Raw genomic sequence first — 24,672 nt, 5'->3', positions numbered from 1 at the left:
TATTTCTGGGAGGACGGGTTGGGGGGCGGGGTGGGAGGAGAAGCTGGAATGAAAAACTAGTAAAACAAAGACACACAAATGATCATGAGGAAATTTCAGAGGAAGCTGGATGTAGGTTCAAACCCCAGTTGTATCCATTACCAAACATGAGCCTTCAGAAACACTATTTCCCTTCTCTACCAGGTGTCAAATAATGTATCTACCTAACACAGAGCCCAGCATGATACCCGAATACCCGACACACAAGAGATGTTCAATAAATACTTATCATCTTAATGAAAGTTACTGCAACTTTACCTAAGATGAAGGGCTTCCATGATTCAATCTTTCATTCTGCAACTCTTTAAATGAGCACCTAGTAAATGCCAGGTGACATGGGAATACAAAAATTAAGACACTTAAGGATTACCCTTGTCCTTGTGAGCTTAAAATCTTCTGAGGGCAATAGTCAACAAATGTACCAATACATACATTAATACAGGTAATTTGATCTGTGAAAGAAAAAAAATCATGGCACTACAAAAAAGGAATATGGTGGGGGTAGGGGGACAAGGCAGAAAAGATCTGGCCAGTTATTAAATTGTACTTTCTTAGTCACCTAAGTTCTGTAGCCTGAGTCTGGGAAATGGTTCAAAAAGGAAACAAAAGGATTCTCATTCCCATCTGAAATTCTGGCAACCCAGTTACCAAAAGAAATACAAATACCAAAAAAACATCTGAGAATATGCTCAGCCTGATAACTAAACACATGCACCTTAATGTGGAGAATTCGATTTCCCACCTGGACAAATAGCTCAGATCAAAAAGAATGATAACACTTAGTACTGGGAAAGATGAGTCAACAGACATCCTCACCCACACTGGTGCGAATGTAAATCAGTACGACCTACGTGGAGCACAGTTTCACACTGGGCACCAGAACTGTAGGTCAGCATATTCTTTGACCCAGACTTCTAGTAATTTATCCTCAAGAAATAAAAAGTCAAGCATTACAATACGAATGTGTAAGGACGGTTATTTCAGGTTGCTTCTGGCCCCAAGAAGCTGGAAACAGCCTACATCCTCAGTAGAAAATTACTTAACAAAATATGTTAAATCCATGCACAGAATATTGCATAGCTTTCAAAAAATAACATACCTCTATTTATCCAAAGATGGGAAAATGTCCAAAACATGGTGGTAAGTAGAGAAAAACCAGTTTGCAGAAGGGTATATATAGATTATCTCTATTTATGTAGGAAGAAAAAAAAAGGTGTATGTGTAACCATGCATATGCATGCACACAAACACAATACACATCAAAACTTTAGCTGTGATTCTCCCTGGAAGGGCCTCTAACAATTGCTGTGCTCTTTGTACTTGTACGAATTACCTTAACTTTTTACAAGAATCATTTATTACTTGGTCTTGCCCCACACAGATGAGATTTCTTATAGGGGTGGGTTGAAGAAATGAAATCAGGAAATCAAACAATAATAATCCTTTACCACCTCATTACACTATTACCCCATGTACCTAGGTCAAAAGCAACTTTCTCGATCCATTCATCTGTTGATGGACAATGGATCAAGAAGATGTGGCTTATCTATACCATGGAATACTACATGGCAATGAGAAAGAATGAAATCTGGCCATGTGTAGCAACATGGATGGACCTTGAGGGTGTTATGCTGAGCGAAATAAGTCAGGCAGAGAAGGACAAATATCATATGTTTGCACGTATAGGAGGATTAGGAGGAACTTGACAGAGGAACAAGGGGGAGAAGAAGGGGGGAAATGGTGGGGGAAAGGGAGAGAGGCAAACCATGAGAGACTCTTGAATATTGACAGAAACTGAGGACTGATGGATGTGGGGTGGGGAGGGATGGGCATGGAGGAGGGCACTTATGGGGATGAGCACTGAGTGTTATGTGGAAACTAATTTGACAATAAACTATTAAAAAAAAATCAAAAAAAAAAAAAAAAAAACCAAAGCAACTTTCTCAATATGCCAGAGCATGTGTCAGGGTTTTTGGATTTTTTTTTTCCTTGCAAAGTCCTTTATTCCACATTGTTCAAAGCAAATTCAAACAGTCTAATTTCAAACAATCCCAGTATGACTAGCGAAAAAACATTTTCAAAACTCCAGGGATGGAAAATAAGCGATCTAACAGTTTTTGAGATACTGATGTCACATTCAGTATCGTGTTTTATCTTCACCAAAACGCCATTTGGTACCTGTCAGGGCCCACCTCTTTCACAGAGAAGGAAACTGGGGTTTGGAAAAATTTGTGAGTCACTCAATGTCACAGAGCAGAGTGCAGGTCTGATGGAAGGCTCTTCTCAGGGACAGCGGCAGTTTTCTGGTAGCTGCTATAACCAAGCACCGCAAATTGAGGGGCTTAAATAAGAGAAATGTACTCTCTCACAGTTCTGGAAGCTGGAAGTTCAAAATCAAGGTTTTGGTGGTGGACTCACACTCCCGCTGAAACCTGAAGGGCAGAATCCTTCCTTGTCTCCTTGAGCTACTGGCATTTGCCAACAATCCTTGGAGTTCCATGGCTTGTAGATACAGGACTCAACACTACCCCTGCTGTCCTGTGCGTTTGTGTCTCCGTGTCTCTTCTTTTCCTATACGGACTCCCCAAATTGGATTAGGACCTCATCTGACTTAATTCTATCTGCAAAGACCCTATTTTATTTCCCAAAAGGTCATATTCTGTAGTAGTGGGGATTAGGATTTCAGTATCTTTTGGGGGATACATTTTACCCATACCACAGACCAAAGAAGCCTACACTCCTTTCTCTAACACATCCTGCCCACAGCACCACAACCCATTAAAATCATGCCTGTGTCATAGCTGGTTTCGTATGAACTTCCCATGACGGTGGAAGACAACTCTCTTTGCCTTCAGGCAAGGCTAAATCCAAACAGGTTAAGACATGTGGGCTCAGGTCCTGCTATCAAGGCTCTCTACCTTCTATACTGGCTCTCATCAGCTACTGAGGGACTCTGAAATTATTTATTCTTCCAGTGCAGGTTCTGCTCTTGAGTTAAAACACACTCAAGAGCTTTACAATGCTACGAGCACTAGAAAAATGCGGAGGAAAGATGATTCACTATCCCAGAGCCCCTGATTTAGGGTCAGACCGAATGCCCCGTGAGAAGAGGGGGAAGCACGGTACTATTTCACTATGCTCCAGGCATAACCCCTGGCCTTTGCAGTCCTCTTAGATCAGACACCAAAAGCAAATTACCGGTATGCCTTTTCTTGACTGAATCAGTTACCTTTCTGTTTTAATTTCCGGAGCTGTTTCCAAAAGCAACAAGAATGTTGCTGAACCCAGTCATCAAAAGCTATCCTGTCGACTGGTACTTTTCAGGCCAAGGCATTTGGCTCAGCAAACTGGGGTGAAGAAAAATACAGAGCAAGGACCCTGCATGGGTGAGAACCAGTGTGCCCCATTTATTTCGCATGAGGAGACACACCAGGATTTATGCCTCTCTAAGAATATCTCCCCCAGAGCTCTCATATTTGCGTTCCAATATGCTGCTGAGCGTCATGCCATTTGGAGGTTCATGTGGAACAAGTGAACAGCCTCCCGGGTTGGGTTTTTCCCTCAGTGCTGCAGAATTTCAAGCCTGTAAAGGTGAACAGTCTCCCATGTGCCTCCACCTCTCCATCCCAGTGGGCTGACGGATGGCCCAAGGAGACAGCTGGGACTGGGGAGCATCCACGGGGCTCCCACCTGTGCTGAAATCATGCAAAATGTCAGAGACCCCAATGAGCGGCAAGCTGTACCTTCCGTGGCAAGCATCCTGATGGCCCTCCACAGCTGAGGGCAGCGGGAAGCTGTACTTCCTATAGCCTTACATGGCACACGAGGCTGACAATGGCTGAGAGGGGCATGAAATGCCCTGTGTCACTTGGCCTTGCCAGGTTCCTCCTACACTGATTTCTCCAAACCCTCCTCCTCCAGCACCTCCTTCCTCCCCTCAGTATCTTTCTCTCATTTCCAAGTCCCCTGGACTTTGATTTAGTAACNAATGAATTAGGGGTGCCTGAGTGGCTCAGTCGGTTAAGCATCTGACTCTTGATATCGGCTCAGGTCATGACCTTCATGAGTTCGAGCCCCACATGGGGCTCTGTGCTGACAGTGAAGAGCATGCTTGGGATTATGCTCTCTCCCTCTCTCTGTCCCTTCCCAGCTTGCACGTGATCACTCACTCTCTCGCTCTCTCACTCTCTCAAAAAATTTAAAAACTTTAAAAAATTTTAATAAAATTAAAAAATGGATTAAAAATTATCAGACTACCTAAAGCGGTACTGTCCAACACAGTAGCCACCAGCCACACGTGACTATTTATGGTTCAATTAACTAGAATAAAGTTAAAAATGTAGCCACAAAGCGAATGTTGAACGGCCGCATTCCCCCTCCCTGAGGCGATCTTGCTGCCAGTCTCCTTTGTATCCTTGTAGAGATTTATTATATGCCTCAACAGTGTGTGTGGATGCAAACCTCTTTTGTTAAAACAAATGAGAAGAGACCCTAAATGCTATTTTGCTCTATGCTTTCTTCACTTAATGACACTTGGACATCACAATGTACACGTACACATACTGCTTCATTCTTTTAGTGGCCTCAGAGCCATCTACTGTCACCAGGACAGCCATCACCACCCCACGCTTCTAGCCACGCCCCTCTATGTCTCTCTATGTAGCCCTGCACCCTTCCCTCCCCAAAACATGTTCATTCCTCCTATCTCACTCTGCACATCCTCAGACTCTTTTCCGACTCTCGCTCTCACTTGTTGGCCTAAGAAAAACCTGGTTGCTCCCTGAGGAAGTTGCCTTTCTGACCGTGGAGGCAGAGGCAGTATGTTCTCTCTCACCCATATTCTTGCAGTCCATCTGCCTCATGGTGGATTCCAAACCAATCCTCTAGCTTTTCCCCCCTCAAAGCTCCCAGACAGCCTCAGGTTAAACCAGCTTAATGATAACCCACAACCCTCGGACCAACTAACCTCAGGCTAAACCAGCCAGGATGCCCTTAACCCCAACCCCCTGGTCCCTCTCCTTTAGTGGTTGGCGGCAACAACACCCACTTCACTGTCTTCATCTGCTCCCCAACTCCGCAACCATTGCTTCAATCCCAGATGGAGCATTGGGTCAATACCTGGTGGGACACATGTCCCCAACCTTTGTTCTCACCCAACCTCAGCCACCGACGCCCAGCCTAAATTCACACCTACACGTGAACCACCTGTAAAATGCTGGATTTGAGCATCTCACTCTCCGATCAGGGTCCCACACCTATGACTGTCTACCTAAGCAAGATTTCTCAACCCTACGGGCCATTTGTTAATCTTGCCATGGCCATTATGCTAAGTGAAAGAAGCCAGTCACAGAACACATAGCGTATGACTGTACTTATCTGAGGTACCTATAGTAATCAAATGCATAGAAACAAAACAGAATTGTGGTTGCAAAGGGCTGAGGGAGAGGGACAAGGGTAGCTGTGTCTAAGTATGAAGTTTTGGTTTTGCATGATGAAGGAGCTCACAACCATAAAATGAATATATTTACTACTACTGAATCATACCCTTAAAACGTTTACGATGGTAAATCCAGTTGTAATGTTTTTTACCACAATTAAAAAAAAAAAAAACTGTGAAGCGAAACCACTGAAGCTACACCCTATGGGGATACTGAAGGCATCCTCTCTTCCTGTGGGCATCAAGGGCCCTGTCGCACCCAGCCAGCACACACAGCCCCAGGTGTCCAGGCTGACGACGATCCCACTCCTCCTCGTACTGGCAATTCCAAGCACAAGATTCCCTTTGAAGCTTAGAGTCAAAGTAGAACAAATTAGAGGAATTAACTAAGGACCAGTTGGGTATTTCCCCGTTTATTATTCTCCAGCAACTAACAGACACCCAATGGTTTTGCTAGCTATACCTCTCATACTTCATTCATGCCCATTAATATGCAAACATCAGTTTCTCAGATGGCAGTGATTCCATGAATTTTTAATTTACAGGGGATGAGGCAGAGATTAAAATTTTAAACTAAAGCCAACAATACAAAGGATTGTGGGATGTTGTTTTAATCCCTACATTTAAGAATCTCCAAATGAATTCACCAGCATCATCGCATTAACTATCATCTGGGAATTATCAAAGCAACTGCTCTGAGTTTCTGCCTTTGGTGTATCATTAGAGAAATACATTCTTTTAATGGTACCTGTTTTGTGATCACTGAAAACCAAACGACATTTCCTATCATCAGGCTTTTCATCTTGGAAAAACTCCAGGCCACTTGGCAAATGCTCAAAGAGATCCCGACTCTATGGAAAAGCTACAATCATTTGTAGACTTGTGGCTAATATGTAAGAAACTCCTTTCAGCATAAAGGAAATCAGATTTAAAACAGCAAATTAGAAGAGAGAAATTGAGAAACACTGAACTCAACTCCTTCTGGAATCGCAAATCAAATTCTGGATTATTATTTCTAAAGAAAAGACAGAGAAGGAAGAGTTTTCTCTTTTGAGGGCAAGACCCCAAAGAAGTATAATATAAACCACATAAATAATTAAAAAAATTTTAAAGCCACATTAGAAAAAAGAAACAGAAGTAAAATTAATTATAATAGTTTAATACAATATAACCAAAATAGTCTTTAAAAAAAAAAAAAAGGATTTTAACTTTTACATAACCTCTACGTAGGCCCAGTATGGAGCCTGAACTCATAACCCTGAGATCAAGAGTCGGATGCTCTACCGACTTGGCCAGCCAGGAGCACCATATCCAACCTATTTTTGTATCAACACGTAATCAACATTTTTTAAATTATTAATAAAAGGTTTACAGTCTTTTTTATTCTAAGTCTTTGGAATGCAGTATGTATTTTACAACACCGCTTAGTTCGGACCAGCTCCACCCAAGTACCAGAATAGCCACCAGCAGCTACTGTACTGAATGGTAGAACTATAGAACCAAAGAACATATCATCCTTGGAGAGAAACAGGACTAGCTCTTAAAATGTGAGCATGTTTCTGGATTGTTCTCACAGTATTCCTCAAATAGTAGCCCATAACCACTTGGGTTGTTGCATTAGCCGCTCCTTTGGTTGAACCACTGTTATTTCAACTTTGATCATTCTGGTACCATAATTTGAAATTTTGCAAAATCAATTTACTATGACTGTTCTCTTAGTTTTTTCAACCATAAATTGACTCAAAAAATTTATCTTATCCAGAACAATATCATCTGTGGTATCACAGATTCGATACTTCGTGTTTGTTAAAAGAGCTAATGCACATTTAAATATGTAATACTTAAAAGACGTTTCTGTGCTCTACCTAAAGTCAACAATGAAATAAAATTTGTTCTCATTTGTAAATCAGCTATAGCGTCGTCTTTTAAAAGTGTTCCATTTGGCATATACAACACCAGATATATTATGACCAGAGCCCCCTAGCACCTAACATTTGGATCTCAACACTTATACATTTAAATATGACACAGCAGCCTCATTAAGAATACCTTCTGTCTGGGCGCCACACAAACCACTACGCGGATAACACTTACTTGTTTGTTTTAAATTGTTCAAAAGCCACAGAGGTGGGATAAAACTCTTCCCTTAATGACCAGTGGTGGCTCAGTCTCAGGGGAGGCCCCTTAATAATTCCTTAATAATAAAGATGGCAGCTAAGGTTTCTTCAACTACATGCCAAACACTGCTCTAAGTTTTATATACATACATAGATACATACACACACATATACATACTGTTCTAAATTAATATATATAACATATATTATACTATATTATACATATATTATATACATATAAAAAACCTCTATGAGGGAGGTATTGTTGCTTTCCTGCTTTTCTAGGTGAGGAAACAAGGCATAGAGGAGTTAGCAGCTTCCTATGGTCACAGAGCTAGCAAGTGGTAAACTAAGATTCAAAGCTAAGAAATCTAACTCCAGAACCTGTGCTATCACACTGGAGATTAAAAATGGAATAAAGAGATGGAAGTTGGAGAAGGCATGTTTTATGGTCACAAACTCAAATTCCTCAAAGACAAAACCCATCCCCCACAGGATGTAGACAGTGAGAGAAGCCACACCCTCTAATAGAAGAATGGAAGACACGTAGGGTAATTTAGAATACCCTCAAGATGTCTCCCATAAATTACAGTGGAAAACTCATCTTAGTTATATAGGGAAAAAATGCATGAAAATTCAAGAGAAAAAAGATTCCAAAAACACATAGAGAAAGAAGAATGGATGGATTGAAGCACGGATAGATTGATGGATAGATGGACAAAAGGACAGACAAATGAGCATACAAACATTCACTCCAGACTCAAGAGCAGGGGACAGGGAGAATTATAAAAGGACATCCCATCTCTATGACCATCCCAGAAGGTGCCTGTCATACAGGTGATATCACAGCAGGCACTCCCAAAGGCAATTTGGGTCCTCAGTCTCATGCCTGGGACCGAGCCTGCAAGGGGAGTTATGCCGACAGCCCAATTACGTGGCCTACCTCTGCAAGGCTTCTCAGCCCGGACAAGATCAAAGTCCACTTACATGTATTCCCTATGCGCAGAGTGCACCGCGGCAGCATTGCTGTAACGCCACAGGACAATCGCCGATGACAGGACATCGAGGATGGCATCAAACTAGGAGAAGAAACACGGCATTAGCGTTTCCCAGCGTTAATAAGGCATGACTGTGAAGACACAAGGCACAAAGGCTTGGAATCTGAGCCAGTGATCTCAGAGCAAAGAGGCTTCACTTCATTATGATACAGGCTACTCATCATCCTCATGGTGGGTCCTGGGAATGTGGAGCTGAGGCCACCCGACACAGGGGCCTGGTGGCATTGCCATGGCTTCTCTACAGACCTCTCACTGCTCCCACGGCCCTGGTTCCTAGCGCTCTGGAGATCATGGAAGATATGGGGAGAGGTGGACTCTTCTGACCTATATCCCCCGGCAGACAAAATAATGTACAGCACAAGTAAAAGACTCAGGATAAGGATTCGGTTTCCGGTTCTCAATGGGATTGCTCTATATAAGGTTCAAGGGTGAGAGTGAGAGTGAGGGTAAGGTTCAAGGGTGAGATAACCCCAAGGGTTCTGAGAAATCTGCTGACACTTCAGAAATGTAAACAAAATCAATGCTCTTGTTTGAATGAATGAGTGAACATGTGAGGGACAGAAACAGAATAAAGGGGGTAAAGGGGAGAGGTGTGTGTGTGTGTGTGTGTGTGTGTGTACGTGTGTGTGTNAGCGTTAATAAGGCATGACTGTGAAGACACAAGGCACAAAGGCTTGGAATCTGAGCCAGTGATCTCAGAGCAAAGAGGCTTCACTTCATTATGATACAGGCTACTCATCATCCTCATGGTGGGTCCTGGGAATGTGGAGCTGAGGCCACCCGACACAGGGGCCTGGTGGCATTGCCATGGCTTCTCTGCAGACCTCTCACTGCTCCCACGGCCCTGGTTCCTAGCGCTCTGGAGATCATGGAAGATATGGGGAGAGGTGGACTCTTCTGACCTATATCCCCCGGCAGACAAAATAATGTACAGCACAAGTAAAAGACTCAGGATAAGGATTCGGTTTCCGGTTCTCAATGGGATTGCTCTATATAAGGTTCAAGGGTGAGAGTGAGAGTGAGGGTAAGGTTCAAGGGTGAGATAACCCCAAGGGTTCTGAGAAATCTGCTGACACTTCAGAAATGTAAACAAAATCAATGCTCTTGTTTGAATGAATGAGTGAACATGTGAGGGACAGAAACAGAATAAAGGGGGTAAAGGGGAGAGGTGTGTGTGTGTGTGTGTGTGTGTGTGTGTGTGTGTGTACGTGTGTGGTTTGTTTTTTTGGAGAGACTGTCCATACTTTTCAAAAGATTCTGAAAACAATCTACAACCTCCCAAACCTGAAGTTCTCACATCCAAGAGAAGAAGTGGGTTTGGGAACAGGGACACAGGCCCTCAGGTACAGGAAGCCCTAAAGCTACATCAGAGGATGCTGGAGCTCTCTAGATGAGTCACCACATCCCGTACTTCGCTTTTCATCTGGAGAACTCCAAGCACTAGCACTCTCTTGAAGGAATGTCGGGAAATTTCACCCAAGCTTGCAACATCTGAAACCTCTTTTCTCTGACCAACTCCCATGAAGAAACAGGTTCGGGACCCAGGTTACTCCTAACGGGGCTACAGACTGATGTGTGTGGTGCCAGCAGCCCCAATCCTAACCCCGAACACCTCCGCTGCACCAGCACATGCTTCACTCCAGTGTGCACCCACTTTCAAACCTATGACCTTGAAGGAGAAAAACAGGTCACAATCATCCTCTCAACCAGATGTGGACAATGAGGTCCCCTAATCTGTTATGGAGACCCATAGAGTATCATTGCTATTTCCTTCCACGAAATTGTAGGTTATTTTTTTTTAATAGAAACTATTTCCATAAAAGGTTTGTCATGCTAAGCTGTCTTCAGCTAACCACCCTCTGAACTGCGAGCCCAGGGTGAGATTCATGGGCTCAGGAGAAACGTGCAAAACTTCATAAAAGTACATTTCAGGTTACTTACTGCAAACCCAAAAGCAGAGGCGCTGTACCTCATAACGGAGACAGCTAAAAAGAAAGAAAATATTATTCAGAATATTTTAAGACCTCATGGATATTTTCTCTCATTTCTGAGTATATTAATATAGTTGATAGGGCCTTTTAAACATCAGTGGAAAAGTTCCAAAAGCATTAAGTTAAAAATTAACTGTACTTGTCAACCCTATGAACTGAAAAAAGCAAAGAGTGAAGTGAAAAGATTGTGGATTCCACTGGCAAGAGCATCCCTTCCCACTGCATCCTCTGGCACAAAGGCGCCGGCTTTGGGAGGAAAATGCCCGAGCACCTGTCAATCAAATGGCTGGGAGACTTTGTGACTTCAGCAACTGGGAACAGACAGCTGGGAACCACCTGAAATTGCCAGGGTGAAAATGCCACCGTCCATACTGTTCCCATCATCAGGTAATTTATCTACATGCACATGTCACCGCTAACACAGTTTCGAGAAATCTCCTGCTCACCAGAGCTGAAACTCCAAAGCAGGCCTCAAGAAAACTGTTTAAAAACCCATAGCAAATTATCTTAAACAAGAGACATCTACAAATATAACAGCTCTAATTAGAACATTTATCCATATTCAAAAATCTATCTACATTTTTGGAGGAAAGTCAAATGAGTGGCATGTTTGCCTAATCTGTGATCTGTTCTGTGCCCATGTCCAGCCTCAAAGGCTGTTGTTCTCAGTTTGACCTAAAGCCCTATTACCAAGCATACGTCCACCCTCCCACAAAGAATGAAATCCCACCCAATGAGCCAGCAAAGGTCTGAAGTAGATTGTCCCAGGCACAGATATGACAAACATTGATTCACGGAGTAAGTGAGGCATAGGTGCAGGGCATGGAGGTCCATACGCATTTGGGCCCAACTCAGCTCACCACATGGCCCTTCTCTGCACCCCATTCTCTGTCCTACCCATAACATCCAGGAATGGGCATTGGACGGCCATATTGTGCTTTGTGCCCCTGCCCCCCACCTAAACAGGGTGATCTGACCCAGTGTGAACCAAGTGTACTTTGTTTTCTGTGAATTAAGAATTGAGACCGAGGGGGCACCTGGGTGGCTCAGTCAGTTAAGCACCCAGCTTCGGCTCAAGTCATGATCTCACGGTTCGTGGCGTCGGGCTCTGTACTAACAGCCAGCTCAGAGCCTGGAGCCTGTTTCAGATTCTGTGTCTCCCTCTCTCTCTGACCCTCCCTCCCCTGCTCATGCTGTCTGTATGTCTGTCTGTCTGTCTCTCCCAGAATTAAATAAAACATTAAAAAAATTTTTTTTTAAAGAATTGAGACTGAGAGTCTAGTTGGTCAATTAATGTTAGAATTGAAACCTATGAACACAGCAGTGGAGTTGGCCATCGTGTGCTATGAATGCCAAGGGAGGAGAGAGACAAGCAAGGCGGAAATGCAATTCTGGAGCAAGAAACCACTGGCTTCTTAACACTTCCAAGCCCTTCCAGGGAGTCAGCTACATTCCAGGACTCTGGCTGTGTAAGACAAATGCAATTCATTTAATTCCTGACCATCTTTGGCTCTTGCAACGAGTCGCTCCAGTTATTCTTGCTGTTGCTTTTATGGGCATAGGGAGAAGGGCAGAGCCACTGTGGGCAGTGAGGGGCTATAGCTTTCCTGGGCAACACAGCCATGGTGACTCAAAGAGGCTCTGACTCTTCCCAACAACTCAACTCAGAGGCCACGGTGACATGAGTAAATATGGCAGGAGACCCCTTAAGGAGTTGCACTGAGCACCAAGATACACTAGAGGACACTAAGCCTGACTTGTACCAAGTTCTCAGTAACTCACTGTTAAGCTTCATAAAGTTTCACAGAAACAAATACTGGGTTTTTTTGCTTTACAGCCTGTTTTTACAGTATCTTAGCTCTGTGCTTTCTGTTGCCTACTTCTCTATCAGCAGCAGAAACCTTTTTAGCTCCTACTAACATTTTGCACAGATGCTCAATATACTCAGCAGATAAAGAGCTGCCTAGGCCAGAGCTCCCGTACTGTCCCCACCCATCACTGTCTGCCCTGGGCACCATGACATGGAGAGCACAATGGAGAAAGTACTACACTTGTCATCCCAGAAGACTGCCTGCTTTCCCAAGAGGTAAACTGTTGTTTACTCTAAAAAGCTTAATCAGTTATTCAGTAAGACCAGACATTTATACAGTGGATGACAGATCTTGAAGAGGTGTACACCTAGTTGATTATGTTGACAAACTCAAGGAACTTTACCTTAGAGACTCTGGAATCCAACAAAGGAGATGGCCATTGATGGGGGGTTTCCCTGACTCAGTTGGAGTCAGTGTCCATGATTTCAAACCCCCTCAGAATTATATGGAAAGTTCTGCCTGGGTGAGCGCCTCAAGCTCGCCTAGGGGATGAATCACTTAGAGCACAAGTAGAATACTAATGCTGTTCTATTCCCCATGCACCAAGGCAAGTTTGAGTAAGAGGGCTCCAGGTTAACCAGAGTCCTTCACAGAGGGAAGGACTAACATGCGTCATTTACTTCTAAATTGGCTCCATCTAATCTCCTTGATGAGAGGCAAAGGCAGAAAATGCCTAATTGTGTGGGGAATCTGGGGTACACTGAAGGGCCCTCGCTCTGACAGCTTCCTTGTGTGGGCAGTTCCCATTTGGAGAACAACAGATAGATGGGGGCCAGGATGACCCACCAGGATAGGGGTTACAAGGCAGATGGACCGGGAGCCGCAGGTGTACTTGGCTGGAGGTAGCTGAAAGCCACCACAGGTCCAGAAAAAAGTCTAGCAATGCCTGGACAGCAGGTGCACATTCAACGTGGATGACAGAGATGAACCCTTTCAACCCCGGAATCATGCTGCCAGCTGGCAAGGTACAGGGAGTGAAAGAAGCGGGGCTGCAGTGAAGCGGAGCTCTCTTACTAAGATCTCTCTGGGTCAAGGCAGGGGCCATGGAGCCGAAAGAAATGAAGCCAGAGTGGCTGTCGGCTGGCGGAGCCGGGCCTGTGTGACAAACAGCACCGCTGCTCTGGAATGGAGGGCCTACTGTCAGGAGCCTCCAAATTCATCCAGAGAGCACTGCTATTAGAACGCCCTAGGGAAATTTTCCAGACCATTTCTGCTCCTCCCATTTAAAACTTGTCTCCACCGCTCATAATTTAAGTATGCACTCTGGGACCCGGTGGTCACCAACGGCCGTAGAGGCATACAATCATGGGCCGCTAGAGCCTCATTCCCCAGGGAGCCGAGGCCTGCGTTCCCCCTTCACGCCCGCATCCCTTTCCCTAGAGAGTAGCAGTAGACCACCATCTGATTACGCTGGCCTCGCACATCCAAAAACACATGTTCGGATGTGACTGGGCTCCCTTCATTTTCCAAGCCTTTGTTTCTCCCCTACGAAGGCACGGAGTTCTTAAAATGTTCCTAAGTAAAATGAAGATCTATAGTTTTGGGGCCTTCCCAGCATCCATTCCCCATTGAGGTAAGAGCACTCTGAGTCCCCCTTGGGGAGAGCTGCCGCCCTATCCTCAGAGTATGTCTTTGGGGTGGGATCACACCATCAGCCCCACTCCCGTGTAACCTTGTCCTACAGCCAGAGGTAAAGATTCAAGGGGAGCACAATTCAGTGTGAACCAGCGAGAACCTGTGTTCAGAGTTTGTGCTAAAAATCCTGGGAAGGGGAGGCCTTTCCAATATGAGACTGTACAGCTGGCAGCAGGAAAACAGGGGCTCCAGGCAGCAGTTTTGCCCTAAATGGGGAGAAGCTGCCTCAGATTGAAGGCAACAAGAAGGAAAGCAAAGATGAAGGATATCAGGTCCCTGACAACATGCGCTGAACCTCTGGAACCTAACTCAAGTCTTCCCCTGTGGTTTTCAAGTATGTCAGCCAGTAATTTCCTTCGATTTGCTCCAGCCAGCTTGAGATGGGTTTGTACCTCTTGCAGCCATGAGTCCTAATACAATTTGCCTCATTTAGTAATCCCATGTCCAAGAATCTCTTTTAACACCTAAGAAATGGAAAAACATTTTATGGGTCCCTGGGTGGCTCCGTCGGTTAAGTGTCTGACTTCAGCTCAAGTCATGATCTCGTGGTTCACAAGTTTGAGCCCACATGGGGCTCTGGACTGACAAGGGAGAGCCTGGAGCCTACTTTTCAGATTCCGTGTCTCCCTCTCTCTCTGCCTCTCCCCAACTCATGCACTCACGCACTGTCTCTCTCTCTCTCTCTCTCTCAAAAACACACATATTTTTTAAAAAAGAAATGGAAAAACACTTTATACACAAAAGGCTCATCAGAGGTTTATCTAACTTATAATATCAAAACACTAGATACAACTTAAAAGTCCAGTAATAGGGTGATGATTCAAGTACAGTCCATTTGGGGCGCTGGGTGGCTTAGTCGGTTAAGCATCTGACTTCGGCTTAGGTCGCGCTATCACTGTTTGTGAGTTCGAGCCCTGTGTCAGGCTCTGTGCTGACAGCTCAGAGCCTGGAGCCTGCTTCAGATTTTGTGTCTCCCTCTCTTTCTCTCTGCCCCTCCCATGCTCATGCTCTGTCTCTCTGTCTCAATAATAAATAAACATTTAAAAAAATAAAAAATAAAAGAAATAAAGTACAGTCCATTAAAAAATAAGCTACATGTAAGGTATTTGAAAATGTTGACAAAAAGTACATTTAGTTAATCTTCTATGAGCACATTAGTTAGAATAACGATATGATAATAAACACATAGGTGGCATGATTAGTCCCATCAGCACTGGGTGCCATGGAAAAGGATGGTCCTGTGTCAGGAGGCATCTGGGTAGTGCAGATGCAAACTTAAAGGAGAGGTCAGAAGAGGCTTCGCTGAGAAGGTGACATCTGAGCAAAGACTTGGAAGAGGTGAGGGAGTGAGCCATGCAGTCGCCTACGAGAAGAACCTTCCAGATAACAGGAAGGATAAGTGCCAAGGACCTGAGATAGAATGCCTGGTATGTGTGAGGCCATTTTGCCTGACGCAAAAAGGAGCAAGAGGAAAGTTATGTGAAATAACAGATTTCCTTATTGTTTGAGCAAAAATATGAGGTAGAAAAGGGCAAGATACAAGAAAATGCATGTGATATAACTGGCTTTACAGCACAATCATGTTTTTAAAATGCACTGCAAACAACTAGGGAAAAAAAAAACCTCAAATGGTAATAGTGGTCAGTCTTTGGGGTGCCTGGGTAGCTCAGTCGGTTAAGCGTCTGACTTCGGCTCAGGTCATAATCTCACGGTTCATGGGTTCGAGTCCCACATCAGGCTCTGAGCTAAGAGCTAGTTCAGAGCCTGGAGCCTGTTTCAGATTCTGTGTCTCCCTCTCTCTGTGACCCTCCCCTGCCCATGCTGTCTGTCTGTCTATCTGTCTCTCTCTCTCAGAAATAAATAAAACATTAAAAACAATAGTGGTCAGTCTTCGATGGGTGGGGATATTTGAGTGCATTTCTTTCCTATCAGTTTTTTTATTTTCCACATTTTCTACAACCATCATATGTGGCCATTAAAATTAGAAAAAAGAAATCCATTTTGTTGGGGGAAAAAATTACCCAACACCTAACAACATAGCCACAGACCTAAAACAGAAGGGCAGAAACCAGATTTATGATGTACCCTGGAGGGCTTCTGGCTAACAGGAAAACCTACCATCATACATGTCTTCATTATGGCTCAGTTTCTGAAATCCATTTTTCTGAGCTAATTCACCTGCCTGAGTGGATTACTGATGCCCGGGAGAGTTCACAGAGGCACACAGCAGGGCCAGGAGAGCCAGAGTGTGGCCTATAAGCAAAATGTCCCTCTCTGTCCGCGGAACCTCAGTCTCCCAGGTTTTCACTTGTCCTACACTCTACTTTCATCTTTGTGTTACAGGGAGAATAAGAGCTACACTCCCAGAAGCACACATACAACAGAAATCTTAAATAAATATTTATACAGGTCTGGTTAAAGACCAGACCTTCTTTAACTAAGTCACACATGGACCAGAAAGCCCATCAGACTGGAAACTCAAAATTCAAACAGAAAGACAGCTGGAAAATGGAGCAGACCCAGGCAACCCATTGTCAGGGCAAAGACAAATGCAAATCACGCAGCTGAATAAGCAGCAAGCTTTGAGGGAGGGGTGTGGAGGTTCAAAGTGTCTAGGAAATGCACAGAGAGGTGGGAGTGCCGGCAAGGCAACTGTGGTCAAGGCCTGAGAGCCTCTCAACAACGTTAAACAAAGAATGCCATTTCCATTGCAGGCTAGATTTACTGCAACAATGAGGTCCCATCTGTCATTCTCTCCTAAGTAAGGCAATAATTATCTTGAGCCTTAGCACTCTTTAGCAATACCCCAGGCCCAGTAACACCTCCGAGCTGCTAAATTATTTGGCCAGTAAAGCTCTGTGAATAAATCAATCCCACTTTAATTAGACCATCTCTGTCACTCAGACACCTGGCAACCGCCTCACCCCCAGCTTCATAATGAACCCAACTTGAGAATTCTTCTTTCCATCACCAACTTCATCGTGCTTGCTGCAGCCTAGACGGCAGAAGAGATGGAGCTAAGAGGGGTCAAAATTAATTGATTTATGTTCCAACTCACTTCCATAGACCGTCCAATAACTTCCCGACGCTCTCTCACACAAAGAGATTAGACTACAATCATCTGCAATAGTATGCTGAATTCAATCATCAGTGACGAAAAGACAGAGAAGCAGTTTCAAAACTCAAAACTGCTTTGCCCATTAGATAGCTCCTCCTCAGCCGCAGCATAGCAACCTTTGTGTTTTATCTGTTTAGACCAGAGTTGGCAAAAGGGTTACCTGAGGATGAAATGTGAAAGGTTTTGTTTGACCTATGCAGTACTCTTCAAATATCAGAATTGGCTACTGCCATTTTAAAATCAGAAGACTTCACGGGGTGCCTGGGTGGCTGAGTCTGTGGGGCATCTGACCTCAGCTCAGGTAATGATCTGTCACTGGGTTGGAGCCCTGTGTTGGGCTCTGTGCTGACAGCTTGGAGCCTGGAGCCTGCTTCAGATTCTGTCTCCCTCTCTCTGCCCCTCCCCTACTCATTCTCTCTTTATCTCTTTCTCTCTCTCTCTCTCAAAAATAAACATTTAAAAAAAATTTAAATCAGGAGACTTCACAAATTAAAACAAAGAAGGAGACTTGGATTTTTGGCTTTGCTGGAAAATCTGAGATCTGCCAGCGTGGGTCTTTCCCTTTCTCCCAACGGGGCCATTGCTGGGGCCACCTGCCTCTCCCACCACATCAAACCCAGGTGGCCTCCCTTACCTGCCTGGCCACCCAGCAGGACTGCGTGTGGGACTTGGATATAGCCCATGAGCCACTTAAGGGAAAGGACAGTAGTTTCAGCTCCATATTTGCAGTCCTCAGCAAAATGCCTGCCAAACAGTCATTGTGCTGTATGGACGGTAGCCTCCGATGTTTGCTACTGGAAGGTAGCAAATTACAACTAGCTCTACCATAGGCTAGGTTCTCAAAGCCTTTATCATTTTTGGAGAGCTTCTGCAGGACCGAGACTCAATAGTTAGTCCCAGGCATGCTACTGACACTTCCCCTACCTTTCTGGGCTCTGTCAACCTATAGACAAGCAAACCCTTGCAGAGACACCAGGGATGATCATGAGATTCTCCTCTCTCACACATGACCAAGAGGTACGTGGTCATGTACATAAAGTGGCCAGATGTTCCCTCTCCCAATTCCACACCCACAAGACCATGTGTAAATCACAGCATGAATGGATTTGAAGAGGCTGGAAAATACTGCCTTTGGGCTAGTGCTGTGGAGGTATAAGCGTCATTTAAGAATGGCCTGGGCCACTTTGCAATGAAAGGTACATTTGTGTTCAGGCTTGTAAGAGGGGGCAACTACAAAATGTCTTGCCTGGACTCCTCATATTCTTCTAACCAACGGCCCCCCCAACCCCATGCCTGTCCCTCTGCCCCCGCATCTGTGACATGCAGCCAGAGGGGTTTTGCTTGTTGCATTCCATGTAAAGGCCAAAGTCCTCATGCACTGACCTCCTCCCCTAGCAGCCACACTGGCTCACTGCTTTCCATCCAGCCCGGGGGCCTGTCTGGGCTCTGGTGGAGAGCATTCCTATCCTAGGATCCAAATGGCAAGTCCCTCATCCCTTCAGGTCTCTGGTCAAAGCTCACCTGGGCCTGTCCTGGCCCCCATATTTAATATTGCAGCCTGCCCCACTTCCCACACCTTAGTTCTCCCTTACCTTGCTCTACATTTTCTTTAACCAGAGCACATATTATCTACCCCACTATGTGATTCACTTATTCACAAATATTGCATACCCTGTACCCCCCGACTTGACCATTAGAATGTAAGCACTACAAAGGCCATAAGCTTTTCTGCTTTGTTTCCTGATGTCTCCTAAATACCTAGATGAGTGTGTGAACACATGAGAGCATTCAGATTGATTCCTTGACTGACTGACTGAATGAATGAATGACTGAAACAACACCTTCTCCTTAGCTCCATCTTGCTGTGAACTGAGTCTTCAGAGAGAAGGCAGACAGAACCATAGATTCAATACATGGAGGCCTGGCTGTGTTACCAGTCAGCCATTCCTTCAGCAAATGGATTGACAGCACTTTATTGGGCACAATGGAGAAACCAGCCTCTATGAAGACCATTCTTTTAAAGAGAACTTGGGAGGCGCCTGGGTGGCTCAGTTGGTTGAGTGTCTGACTTCGGCTCAGGTCATGATCTCGCAGTTTGTGGGTTTGGGCCCCGCGTTGGGCTCTGTGCTGACAGCTCAGAGCCTGGAGCCTGCTTCGGATTCTGTCTCCCCTTCTCTCTGCCCCTCCCCTGCTCATGCTCTGTCTCTCAATAATAAATAAATGTTGAGAGAGAGAGAGAGAGAGAACTTGGAGCATTTGCAAATAGCAAAGACCTAGCACTATGGGAAGGGCAAGAACAGCCGTAAACCCAGAAAGCCATGAGCCAACACAGAATAGTACAAAAGAAAACAATTAGAATGAGAACATCCCAAGGAGAGTCCCCCCCGCCCCCAAAGGAGAGCAGGGCACCCTAACTGCCTCCGACACACAATAATATTTACCTGGCTTCAGTTAGCATAACATGAAACACCTGACCCCCATTCCAGAACAAGAATCAGTGTAACTGGAATGTAGGCAGGACAACCAGCACCTAACTGGAGAATCTAGTTCAGACAGGTTTTCAGAGCGTCCACACACAGGAGGCACCAGATCAGGGACAAACGGCCAGGGGCCATGCTGGTTTTTTTCAACCACACACACCTTCACTTTGCTTTCTCTACAAAGAAGAGGGGGTGAAGAAGAGTAGGGAAAGCTGCCTGAAGCCCTGGCTACCCACTTTTGTGAGTATTTATGCAGTATCTTCAATCAAGTGAACCATCTTCCCACACTTGTTGGTGCATGGACTCCAAAGGCCTCACTGGCCACAACTACTAGTGGGGGCATGGTTCCTGCTGAATGTCAGTTCCATATTTTCTGCTGCTGCATGTAATTTGACTCCTCCCTGCACTGCAGTTCCCTGTGATGCCAGCATAGCCTGTGGGCACCAGGTGTGCTTGGGCATCTTCAGACCACACTCAGACCCTGCTCTGTGACCCACCCTGTCCAGACCAACATGGGCAGCCTGAGCTCACCAATCATTCTTTCATTTAATAAACAAATGTTTATTGAATATCTACTACACGCTGCATACTGTTGCGATGAGGGGGGATATCACGGTGACTTGCTGAACGATTTGATGAAATATGCCTCTTAATGCACTAACTATCCCTTCATCACAGAACACTATTTTCGCCTAGTAAATAAAGCATTCATTGAGTAGAAAACAGAAATGGGGAAATTTTTCTAAAACAGAACCTTCACACTTTGTCTTCTCTAGCCTTCTGTTCTGAGTGTGGCTGCTGGGAATTGCAAGCCTGAATGCTCACTCACAGTCCATTAATTCTTTTTTTTTAATATAAATTATTGTCAAACTGGCTTACATACAACACCCAGTGCTCATCGCAACAAGTGCCTTCCTCAATGCCTATCACCCAGTTTCCCCTCTCCCCCATCCCCATCAATCCTCAGTTTGTTCTTTGTATTTAAGCATCTCTTATGGTTTGCCTCCTTCCATCTCTGTAACTTTTTTTTCCCCTTTCCTTCCCCGATGGTCTTCTGTCAAGTTTCTCAAGATCCACATATGAGTGAAGACATATGAAATCTTTCTCTGACTGACTTACTTCACTTTGCATAATAGCCTCCAGTTACATCTACATTGCTGCAAGTGGCATGATTTTATTCCTTCTCATTGCCAAGTAGTATTCCATTGTATATACAAACCACATCTTCTTGATCCATTCATCAGTTGATAGACATTTAGGCTCTTTCCATAATTTGGCTATTGTTGAAAGTGCGGCTATAAACATAGGGTGCATGTGCCCTTATGCATCAACATTCCTGTATCCCTTGCTCATGGATTGGAAGAATAAATATTGTTAAAATTTCAATACTACCCAAAGCAATCTACACATTCAGTACAATCCCAATCAAAATTACAGCATTATTCTTCTCAAAGCTAGAGCAAATAATCCTAAAATTTGTGTGGGACCATCAAAGACCCCAAATAGCCACAGTAATACTGAAGAAGAAAACCAAAGCAGGAGGCATCACAATCTCAGACTTTAGCCTCTACTACAAAGCTGTCATCAAGACAGTATGGTATTGGCACAAAAACAGACACATAGACCCATGGAAAAGAATACAGAACTCAGAACTGGACCCATAAATCTATGGCCAACAAATCTTTGACAAAGCAAGAAAGAGCATCCAATGGAAAAAAAAGACAGTCTCTTTAGCAAATGATGCTGGGAAAACTGGACAGCAACATGCAGAACAATGAGTCTAACTTGGCTCAGGACTCCTCCTCGGCCACCCAAATCTCCCACCTCTACTGCCCTCACCTTGTATTACACAAAAATGATCCTTGTCTTCCCCAACCAGCTTATGAAAACCTGAAGTCAGGGGTTACATTCTATTCCACTCTATACCCAGGGCCTGTGAAAGCGCCTGTACATAGTTGGTGCTCAGGAATGGTTTACTGAGCAGGGCACCTGGGTGGCTCAATCACTTAAGCATCAAACTGACTCTTGACTTCAGCTCAGGTCATGGTCTCAAAGTCTGTGAGATAAGTCCCATGTCCAGCTACATGCTGATAGCACAGAACCTGCTTGGGATTCTCTCTCTCTCTCTCTCTCTCTCTCTCTCTCTCTCTCTCTGCCTTCCTCCACCACTCATGCACATGCATCTGCTTGCACTCTTTGTCTCTCTCTCTCTCTCTCTCTCAAAATAAACATTTTTAAGAAAAACAGTAATTGCTTGGGGCGCCTGGGTGGCTTAGTCAGTTGAGCGTCCAACTTTCGCTTAGGTCATGATCTCGCGGTTCATGGGTTCGGGCCCCGCGTCGGGCTCTGTGCTGACTGCCAGCTCAGAGCCCGGAACCTATTTCAGAGTCTGTGTCTCCCTCTCTCTCTGACCCTCCTCTGCTTACACTGTCTCTCTCTCTCTCTCTCCTAGAAATAAATAAAAAAAATTAAAAATTAAAAAAAAAACAGTAATTGCTTACTGAGCAATAAATGCTTGAGAAATCCCTAAACCTAATAGTAATATCTGGGTTTTTATTTAACATGATTAATTCATGCCAGAACCAAAAGCTAATGCCCTGGACAATAAGAGTTAGCAATAGCATGGATGTTGTCACCTAAGGTCATCCTTGTAAGATCACTAAGATGGCCCTTCATCTAACATTGTAGACACCATACCACGCAATGGATCTCTTCGGTTTAAAGAGCTGCTAAAGGAATTTCTTTTTAAAAACAGAGCATATTATGGGAAAGAGGAGTACACTAAATAAGACTTCAAAAATTTGACTTAATGAAATGGTGCTGAATAAGTATTTACCCAATGGCACTGAATGAAAGCCATTAGGAGATCATTGGCATTATAACTTGGAGAATAAAAGTCAAACATGGTAGAATAAAGACATTCTCTCTTCTCCCTTCCTACTCCTCTCCTCTACAAAACCCACCAAAGCAATGAGAAGCATGGAACACTAGAGAAAAAAGATATAATGATCAAAGAAACTAGCCCATGGTCAACCTTGAAGCCCCAATTACAAATACATTAAAACTTACATTATACTGAGGAAGATATTGAGAGAGCTGATAACATACCTGAATCAAATCTTAGGCAGAGCTCAGAGTTTTCCACAATTTGATGCTACAATCATCAATAGCCCAAACAATTACCACTTTCAGGCATAACAAGTTTGGTTTTAAGTAGATGGGGCTCCTGATCCAGATCCACTCCTTAACCTTTTTCCCATAATTCACGCGCTAGAGAGAAAGGGAGGTGAAACTGAAGGAGTGAGGGCTTAGACAGCCACTGGTGTAGGTATCAAGCAGCTGGAAAACTGATGGTATTTTCGACAAGAAGTGCAGAGGTTGCACAGTCAACCAGGAAATCTTCTCTTGCTCACAAGGAAGCGAGATGCTTGCCAAGGTAGATTATCAAGAGTAGAGGTAAAACACCCTGGGAAAAGATACTCAAATTAAAACTGCATGCTGCTTCTTTCAAGCCCAACTCTCCAGAAAGCCCCAGTTTTTGAACAGTTGAGGTACTGGCAAACTGGCAGACAGAATCAGGGTAGCAAAGAGGATTAAGATGTGCATTCAGCATCCATAAGGCCACCAGGCACTAAATCAATACACAGAACCAATTATTTCTATATTAGTCACCAACAATGAGAAAATGCAAGTTTAAAAAGATACTATTTTGAAAAGAAAAAGTCAAATACCTAGAGATAAACTAATGAAAATGGTGTAACACCTATACCTAGAAAATGTTACTGAAAGAAATTAAAGACTAGGTATATGAAGGGATATACAATGTTCATAGATTACAAAGACTCAATGTTAGCAACCAAAATTCTAGCAAGTTTTTTGTGAGAGAGTAAGATGGTTCTCAAGTTTAAGTGGAACTTGCAGAGTCAAGTATAGGTAAGATAATACTGAACAACTAAAAGACCTGGAAGACAGTCACCACCAGATATCAAGATTTATTCCAAAATCTTCCACTAACTGAGACAGACAGAACAGTATTAACATAAGGATAAAGCAAAAGACCACAGAACAAAATAAGATCCACATATATATGGTCACTTGATTTATAACAAAGGCACTGCTGAAGTACACTGAGTAGAAGAAAGGTCTTTTCAATAAATGGTACTGAGAGACATTGACTCTACCTCACACCACACACAAAAAACAACTGGAGATGTGCTGTGGGTGTATATAAGTACAAAATAAAATGTTAGATATCTATTTCAGATGTATATTTCATAATATGGGAGAACATTTTCACAACCTTGGTGGAAGGACAAGATTTCTTAAACAGGACATAAATGCATTAATCATAAAAGGAAAGATCAGCAAATTAAAGTACATTATAAGACCCCATCAAAAGAACAAAACAGCAAGCCACAGATTATAGTTTATTTACAATACTAATAACTAACAGTGGACTGTATCCAGAATACATAAAAAAGCCTTACAAATCAATAAGAGAAAAACAACCTAAAAGGAAAATGGGCAAAAGATTTAACAGGCTTCTAATGAAAAAAAAATTATACACAAATAATGAATAAACATATGAAAATATGCTCAATTTTATTAGCAACCAGGGAAAAGAAAATTAAAATTATAAAGAGATAGCCCCGCAGAAGAAAAATGGCTGACCATTTCAAATGCTCACAAGGATGTGTTCCAACTAGAACTCTTAAAAACTGCTGGTGGAAATGTAAATTACTACAAATGCTTTAGAAAACTGGCTGCCAGTATCTATAAAAAATTATCACACTCTATCATGCAGCCATTCCACTCCTAGATATATACCCAAAAGAAATATATAACATGGATAGGAAAAGACACAAAACCATTCACAGTAGCATAGTTCACACAGCACATTTTCTAACTGTCAAAACTGGAAACAAT

The 24,672-nt window shown here is 43.7% G+C and overlaps 1 protein-coding gene across 1 annotated transcript in view; it reads right to left on the bottom strand.

Moving 5' to 3' along the window:
- TMEM163 (transmembrane protein 163) overlaps positions 1-24,672 on the bottom strand; it is a 245,389-nt gene that overhangs the window by 92,080 nt on the left and 128,637 nt on the right. The window contains exons 3-4 of the mRNA XM_077747882.1: positions 10,593-10,636; positions 8,581-8,672 (exon numbers count right to left, since the gene is read on the bottom strand). Coding sequence (XP_077604008.1) covers positions 8,581-8,672; positions 10,593-10,636 — 136 coding nt within the window. The remainder of the gene's footprint in view (positions 1-8,580; positions 8,673-10,592; positions 10,637-24,672) is intronic.

The sequence above is a fragment of the Crocuta crocuta genome, unplaced genomic scaffold (assembly GCF_008692635.1).
Source record: "Crocuta crocuta isolate KB4526 unplaced genomic scaffold, BGI_CrCroc_1.0 scaffold427, whole genome shotgun sequence".
In the NCBI taxonomy this organism is placed as follows: domain Eukaryota; kingdom Metazoa; phylum Chordata; class Mammalia; order Carnivora; family Hyaenidae; genus Crocuta; species Crocuta crocuta.
This window is presented reverse-complemented; position numbering and strand designations above follow the sequence as displayed.